General features: G+C 39.4%; 1 protein-coding gene across 1 annotated transcript; it reads left to right on the forward strand.

Moving 5' to 3' along the window:
* The first annotated feature begins 5606 nt into the window (after positions 1-5606).
* LOC124154989 lies at positions 5607-6766 on the forward strand. The gene is made up of 4 exons (XM_046528737.1): positions 5607-5641; positions 6022-6099; positions 6186-6415; positions 6500-6766. The coding sequence occupies exons 3-4, from the start codon at positions 6191-6193 to the stop codon at positions 6728-6730; spliced, it is 456 nt and encodes a 151-aa protein (XP_046384693.1). The 5' UTR covers positions 5607-5641; positions 6022-6099; positions 6186-6190; the 3' UTR covers positions 6731-6766.
* The last annotated feature ends 1617 nt before the right edge of the window (positions 6767-8383 follow it).

The following is an 8383-nucleotide window of genomic DNA, read 5'->3' on the forward strand; positions in this document are numbered from 1 at the left end:
CTGGATCGGCGTGCGTGTTGGCGCAATGGCATCACGGCTAGCATGGGTGCGACGCCAGAAATGGGCAAGGGAGACCGCGTCCTCCCGCCCCGTTAGACGGACATTGTGGACTATGATTATTAAGGTATTCTACCGATTAAAGTATGTTTGCGTGGAATATTTACGAAGTATTCTAGCAGTATTCCCTCGTTTCATGGACTTCTCTCTTCAATTCACAATAAGACGTACTCCCTTTCATTCTATCTAAAAATCCTATTTTCTTCCTTCCTTTCCCTCTTTTACCCAACATCACCAAAGAATTTCGAATGAAAAATTAAACTTTGTTTTATTCAAAAATGAGTGAATGACATAAGTATCGCCAGAAACCATCAACATAGCCTTAGAGAGTTTGTGAATTAAGTACTCATAATTAGATTTTATAATATTGATATCTAGACAAAATATTGATACCTCCACCTGTTCGTGATTGATAATTGCAACAAATAAAATTTTCAAAAGTAGTAATTAACAAATTCTAGCTTAACGCTCTCGTCGGAATCAACCAATCAGACTCATCAGAGATCATGCGATCGCGCGCGCACGAGTACTCTTGTTTATATTTACTCTTGAGGTTCAACGTCCTTCCATCGAGCGGAACTGCATGCTTTGCAGAACACTTCCACGCACGCGTGTAGTTCAAGGATGACCATCGCGGCAGTTTCGAGGGCAAGGGAGGGTAGTAACATCCGAGCCGCTCACCCGAATCTCCTCTAGCGAAACGGAAATAGCCGTGAAATGCGGCGATACTCCTTGTATTTTTAATTTCTGGCCCACGAATGGGACAGACCGACCCCTCGCACGATCCTGGCAACGACGTGTTATGAGGGAGGAGATAAAGCGTTCTCTTTCGCTTTCATTCTCTCGGGCGTGTCCCTCCCTACGTGGCTGTTTCTAAAATTAGGATTTTGGTAGTTCTATCCGCTGTATTCGTGCCACTATTCCTACTCCAGACGTTTGAAAATTAGACATGGGCGAACACAATAAAAATGCGATGGTGGTGGCGTCCGGGCGCAGTTTTAGCAGCGTCCACTCCGATGCTCTCTTCGGTGCGGATTCGTCAATCATTGAGTTACAAGGATTAATTGGTGCAAAAGTAAGATTAAAAGTTGAGTATTCACTCTGGTGCCTAGTATATTCTGGGAGAAACATATTTTCAACTGAGTCGGCGGCGACGACAAGGCGTGGGCTCGTTTTCGATGACAGAAACCCCTATCTCTATTAATAGCTATAGCCGAGTGAAAGCTTTGATTCCATACCCACAAAGCGAAAAAATGATGATTTTCGAAACCTCAGAAAATCAGCCCTAATTCCCATAAGATTCTAAATTTCTCGGGGGTGTTGCCCTAATAAGCACTCTGGGAATCCTCGCGAAAATATCGTAAACATAACCATATGGTAAAAATGCCCTGGGGTCTAGCCTCCACCCTGGCTCTTCCCTGCTCTCCGAGAACGAGGAAAATGAAGCAAAAATTAAGTGCCGTAGTCGAAATCAGTTTGAAGTATCTCACACTGCTGTACGGCCACGGCCTGCTGTGATGCTGCGTCATGTATTAGTTTGTTCGTATGAATTTAATATCGTGGAGTGAATGTAAGGGAAAGGGCCGAGAGGGCCCAGCCCCCTTCCCGCGAAATAAGGATCTATTTGCGCCACTCAGCTTAATAGTGGGGTTAGCTACAATCTCTGGATGGCGTTTTTTAAATTTATAATTAGGGGTGAAGAGTACTCGGGCTCAGTTCTGGGTAAGAACTTCCATAGCTGTCTTTACCTTCACGAATGTAGTCCGCCGGGAAAAAGTAAATTCTACTTCCGTAAGAATTACCAACGAAGGACAATGGTCTCTTAAAGCACCTTGCTCTTGATCGAGAAGTAATTTAGAAAATAGAGAAATGTGTCTCCTATTACTTATTATATCTTCTGACGATAATTCTTTCGTTAACTTGCATGTCGCTTTAATCTAATACGTAAAGTAATCACAAAAGCGCTTCTTTGTCACCATAGATAACGACGAAAGAAATATCCCTGCGATTCCACATGATTCTTAATTTCGTTTCACGGTCGCATTCTCTTTCTCTGAGGTTCTCCATGAAGGCTTTCCGTTTTAGTACAGGCGCTAATGGATTTTTGTGAAGTTCTTTGTTTTGGATTGAGGTGGATAGAAGCGTGTTTCCGCGGAGGTCGCGTTGGGTTGGCTGCTGCCATTTTATTCTAAGAGCCCAGTTTCAAATCCCGAGGATGGTGTAGATTATTTGTTTCATATTACCATTCAGAGCGTCCTCTACATATGAAGCTCGGTTTTAAATGTTAAATTGTGATACACATTAGCAAAACTTTTTCGCTGGATTTGAGACTTGAGTTTGAGTAGCAGAAATTGTTCGAATGAAATGGTTGATTTTTATTTCCGAGTTTAATAAATAACCAGCGCTGAGGATGACAATCGGTGAGGAATTTATTTATTCTTTTAGTGATCAATCCTCAAGAAAAATAATACGTAATTATTGAACTTAGTGGTGAAGAAATGCATTTTTTAAACAGAGGATGGAAGTTATCATAAGATTTTTCGTCACTCCTCTGGTGATGGGAGAAGGGCTCTTCATGTACTGCACCATGTCCATCGTATGCGTCATTTAACTGCTGTACCGTAGCTACGGTATCCTATACATAGGTACGGTGCCTATGCATAGGCACTTCTAGTTGGCATACGGCGCGCCGTCGGCATTCTCCCTACTCTTCCTTCCTATCCTTTTCTTAATGGTGTACATGGCTTGGCTTGCTTGCTTGCTTGGAAACTATGGGTGATACAAAAAACTAAGGCCAGGTTTGGATTCGGCACATAAAAATCTATAAATATAAGCTATTAAAATAAAAAAAGTTTTCAAAAAAAAATTTTTGTTGGCCTGTGTTATCCGTGGAAAAAGATTTACGCTCAGCTCAACTGCGCTTGGATCTCATCATGGGACTTCCTTAGGATTTTGCCGTGACGCAATTTCTGGACCATGGCCTCTACTGCGCGATCGTTGGGGTGGACCTTGTTCTATCAGCGCGGCTGAAATTCTTAAATGATAAATCCGTTCAATCGTGCGAGAATGGCTTCGCGAAAGTTTGAAGCCTTAATAACTGGATTGCATCATCCGCTCAACGCATACATTGGCTTTATCTTGCATCTTTGCATTTACCCATGGAAACTGCCAATACTTTTTCTGGAAAAAAATGAAGACATTCCAGATTTATAGTAATAGGCCACCGTCTTCAGGATTCTGGGTGAAGCCTTTGGACATTCCTAGCTGAAAATATCGCAGTACGAATATCTGTTAATATATATCATAACCTCGCGAAAAATCGTTAAATTAAATCGTTAAAAAACATAAACGTTACATTTTGCGTGAATTACAAAATGGTAATTACATTTATTCATTTTATACATTAAATTAACCTTTTTGTCCATCAGTTTCTTGTAACAGAATCAAGCTTCTTTTATTGAAGATTTTAGTTAGCTGTCATATTCAGTCACAGTCACATATCTACGAAGAAAAATATTAGATCACACGGTCAGTGGACAATTAAGGAATTTGCATTGATATTATAATTGCTATGGATGGGATTTTAAAATGGCTGTTTATAGTATTGCTTCGTTGTCATCGTTTTCGGAATTACAGCGCAGGACAACGTTATGTAATTCTCTCGAAAATATTTCATGTCTGTCCGATCAGAATAATGAACAGAAGTTTATTTTTGTTCCTCCTCATGACCCATAGGCCTAAATACATTAAAAAATCATGCATAGTAATCTTTCGTTAATCGACGGTCATTGCTTATGTTTACCGTCGGCACATTTTAGGGGTTAAGTTATATCAGAACAGACAGTTATATCAGAACAGACAGTTATATCAGAACAGATAATGTTGATCAATTTCAGTGGGAAGGACCCTCCCGGAGGGTATGAAGGGTATTACTATCAGTAATCATTAGATCATTAGAAATGAATTTTGTCGGAATCGTCATTCGTATAGTCTATTCGTATTTTTATTCCTGTATATGACTCATTATTACGCTTTTTTTATTGAGGATATGAGTTCAAAGGTTGGATCGAAGTGAACGTTGGACCATATTCCTGCGGGCCGGATTTAGTTGCGAAAATAACATCCTTCACACCAATGCAGTATGATGCCCTTGAGTCTGGCTCCGGCTGTTGTCTTTTGAGTGAAGTGTGGCATATTTTATTTTTTTATGTGATGAATCATCTCTAGTAGTTTGACTTCCTCTGTAATTCTTATTGTTCCTGTATAATTCTTTTCTGAAAATACCGCCAGTCAGAAATCTTTGCTGGCCGTTGTGGATTTAGCTATCGCGGCATATCACTCGATTCGATTTAATAAATGAAACGAACCCTTAAGTTTTCAAGTTCCTATATCGATTGGCTTGTTCCTTTCCACCTTTTGAAGCTTTATCGTATGTAGTGAAATTTCGAGGTACCCTTTCTTAACCGTTATTTCATTGTACGTACTATTTGAAGTGGATATACGCATTTTTACTGTTCTTTGTCTAATTAATGCTTATGTACGCGTAATATTGTGTAAGCCGTTTCCAATTTTACTCTCAATAGTTAACAGCGTTATAATATATTATAATTAACATCATTTTATCAGTATTTAGAAAAAGGAGATGTATCTTAAGATTTTCTCTGGAGGTATTATTTGGACCTTTATATCTTAATTTATGAAAGTCATTATGAATGAGTTATATCAATGCATGGATTCTTTCTGAAAAATGCTATTAAAAATAATTACACGCATCATTCTCCCCCAGTGTCGTTTTAAATATTCATTTCATAGTGGATCTAGATGATTTTATATTTTAAATTATGGTTTCCCTTCTAGAGGTGTGCATTTGATTATAGTCTACTGCTTCCTTGACGGAAAGGAATTATCATCTCTAATGGGTTGTCGTAAGTTAATCACTTCCAGAGAAATGCTCATTCCATGTCATGAAAATTGCATCATGTAGTCGACATCACTTATAGACAAAAATTGAGGCAATTGATGGCCGAATGAATGCACTCACGCAATTGTGGGTAAAAATAACAATAAATACTTAAATCAGAGTGAAAGATAGAATTTACTGTCGTAATATTTTTAAATAAAAGTAATATAATGGGTAAGGTGCTTGCTTGTAAATTCACGTATTGATTTTTCCGCAGGTGTCTTCATCGTCAATATTATGACATCCAATATACATAGGGGTATGGTCGAAGTCAAGTTTCTGCTGAATATTTTCCAATCCTTCCCAGTAAACACGAATAGCTGCAGCAGCGCTGCACAGGGGTTTCACAGCTGCAAGTTCGTTTCCGTTTCAATGAAGCGCGGTAACAGCGCTTGTGCAGCGCTCTTTCGCAGCGCGCTGGCGAAACATGCAATTGCAGCGCATCAACAGCGCATGCGCAAAGCATGCCTGCAGCACGCTGCTGGAACGCTGCTAATGCGAGTTTGTGCAACAATGCAACAATCCTCCGCTACGCGATTGTTTACCAGGGTGCTTGGGAAGTTTACTGAGTCTATGGCGGCCAACGTTGTGGAACTGTTGATCGTCCTTGGGGATTCTTAATAGGTAAGAATTTATCATCTTCTTTTAAAATGTATAATTTTAGTTAATTTAAATTCAATTCTCCTTGAAATTAGGTAGAATTGGCATTCTAGCATGGTGAATATAAACACATTTTAAGACTTTGTGTTTTTGTTTACATACGTGGTCGTAGTTATGTTCGGAACCATTGGATATAAGCTTTTAAATATTGATTATATAGGTTTCCATTAATAGTGAAATAGGAAATGTGTAACGCATGTCACAGGAAAAGTTCGCAGCTCAAAATTTTTTAGTTAGCCAACCTTTTTAGTATAATATTAAAAAGATTGTCTAACGAGATGGGCTGACGCGATGATGTATTATGCAGTACACGAGTTAAAATTAATGGACATTTCTCATAGCAGGAAAACAACTAGATCCGCAAGCACCTGGTGGGAAAGAAAGAGAGACTAAGCGGCCGGCAACAACAGAAGAGTTGTATGGTAATATTTTTATCATGTATTTACTTATATAAGTACTGACATAAAGGTCACTTTGTAAACTAACCTTTCCACATTTAAAATTTTAGGGTTCATGCAAGCTCAGGAGAAGATATGGGAAAAGAGATACAGGAGATTAGATGGGAAGGTGAGCATGGCATTAAGCATGCTCACAGAATTAAAGAAAGAGCTAAAGTCCAAGCCTGTAGTGAATGAAGAGAGCATTTCCGTCAACCGGAAATTCCCTCTTAAAACTTTGGATGATGTAGAGGAGCTTGAGAGGGAACTGTCAGAGGATGTATCTCTCCACAATAATTTGGTAAGGCCTCAATCATTTGTGTTTAATTCTTTTGTGATAATTTCAACCAGAATTCCATTGATTACATAATATTTTTCTTTACAGGTTACTCAAATTGCTCGCATTTGTGGTGATGAGGAGCAACCCTCAGTATACAAAATTTTATATTTTGTATTCACTGACGAAGCAGCGAAGCACTTCTGCCTCACCGGAAAGTCTGGAGTTGAGGGGATGAAGAAGAAAAAGTTTATGGGAACGAAAATATGCAGTGTCATTATGGGTGAGTGTCTTCGTGTATTATGTCTATCATTAATCAGTACTCTAATGTATACTTAAAACAGAGTAATCATTAATAAAATCATTTATTGCAAACCTGTGTTTTCAATTAATTCTTGCTGCCCCTCACATACTTAAGTAGTACTTGAAGATTGCTATTATCGGCGCAAAAATGGTAGAATGCTGAACGTTAAGCATTTGTATAAATTCTGCCGAAGCTCGACAGTCGTGTCAGATATCGTTCAACTCATTGTTTATTTGACTACAACAATGGATCATTAGTACAACGAGTACAACGATATCTGAAACGACCCTGTGGAGCTTCGGCAGAATTTCATACAAATGCCTAAAGTTCAGCGTTCTACCTTTTTTTGCGGCGATAGTAGTGGCACATTAGGAATGTATTTTCAGCGATTCGGACATGCGTTTGATGCGATCGTGGCACATTAGCGCAGCGCTCCTGGCATGCTTGTGCAGCGCTTATGACATGCTTGTGCAGCGCTTATGACATGCTTGTGCAGCGCGTATGACATGCTTGTGCAGCGCTTATGACATGCAAAAAAGGGAAGTTTGGGAGTGCTAGACGCGCTGCAGCAGCGCCTTCGCCGCAGCTGCAGCGCTGCCGCGAAGCGCATCTGATGCGCATCTGCAGCATTTTGTGTTTACTGGGTTAGTTCCAATCATCTGTAAATAGGTTCCTCTATGTAGGATCCACGGCCCCTGATACCACCTGATAGTGATAAGAAATAGAAGTATACTCGATGTTGTGGGATTAAAACGATTATGTCCTTAATAATGTAGTGATGTTGCGAGTCCCGATTTACTTTCTGTTTGTATTTGAATCACGATTCTGCAGTCACTTTTCACTGTCGTATTGCACAACCACTGGTTCGAGGGGGAATGCTGTTTACTGGATGAACTTGAACTTAACTCGACAGTGAACGCGGTTCTATTGCTAATTCTTTTATCAAATGTTAGCTCTGCCTTAACATCCATTAATTCTATGCCCTTGACCCCGTTGACTGTAATCATACCATGATGATTCGTCTTTGATTCCCATTTGATTCTTGTATATTTCGAGATCGTTCTATTTATTGTGTTAACCCTAACCGCCGCGCCGCCGCCATGTCTGAATAGTAGTTATTATCTGAATAATAGTAGTTAAGAATACTATTTAATTCCTACATGGATTCATCTGTCAGTTTTATCGATCTTGACTCCCTGTGGAAACTCGCCACTCGGTGCTCAATGAGCAGAACGAGAGTACCTAAACAGTATGTTGTGGTCATTGCATTACTAATGCCATTTAATGTCATGCCGATACAATTAGTAGTGCGATGGGTATGGCATTAGGAAAATCGCGACTTTCAGAGTTTTTAATGTATATTATTGATTTATTGATAATTGATGTCTGTCTCAAGAAAAACAGTAAACATTCAAAATTGTCTCATTTAGTTACCTCATCATCTGTTGTGGTTATTGAAAAGTGGCATTCAGGTGAATTTTCTTTCAGTGCTTACCACACAGAATAAGTAGGAAACTGGCTGCCTCTGAAAAATCTCCTCCATCGGTGAGAATAGATCCCGTGGCAATGAGTTTTTACCACTTGTAGTCACTATACCAACCAGTAGCGGATACAGAAAACACTCAAGGGGGGCGCAAAAGATATTTTGAGCTACCTATATTATCGTAATGAAAAATAATCAAGTTACA

The sequence above is a fragment of the Ischnura elegans genome, chromosome 3 (assembly GCF_921293095.1).
Source record: "Ischnura elegans chromosome 3, ioIscEleg1.1, whole genome shotgun sequence".
NCBI classification, from domain to species: Eukaryota; Metazoa; Arthropoda; class Insecta; order Odonata; family Coenagrionidae; genus Ischnura; species Ischnura elegans.

What these genes read in the sequence shown, in the direction of transcription:
- LOC124154989 (XM_046528737.1), top strand. Translation starts at nt 6,191, where the DNA reads ATGCAAGCTCAGGAGAAGATATGGGAAAAGAGATACAGGAGATTAGAT. An exon ending in TATCTCTCCACAATAATTTG is followed by an intron (nt 6,416 to 6,499) that starts GTAAGGCCTCAA and finishes TTTTCTTTACAG; the next exon opens with GTTACTCAAATTGCTCGCAT.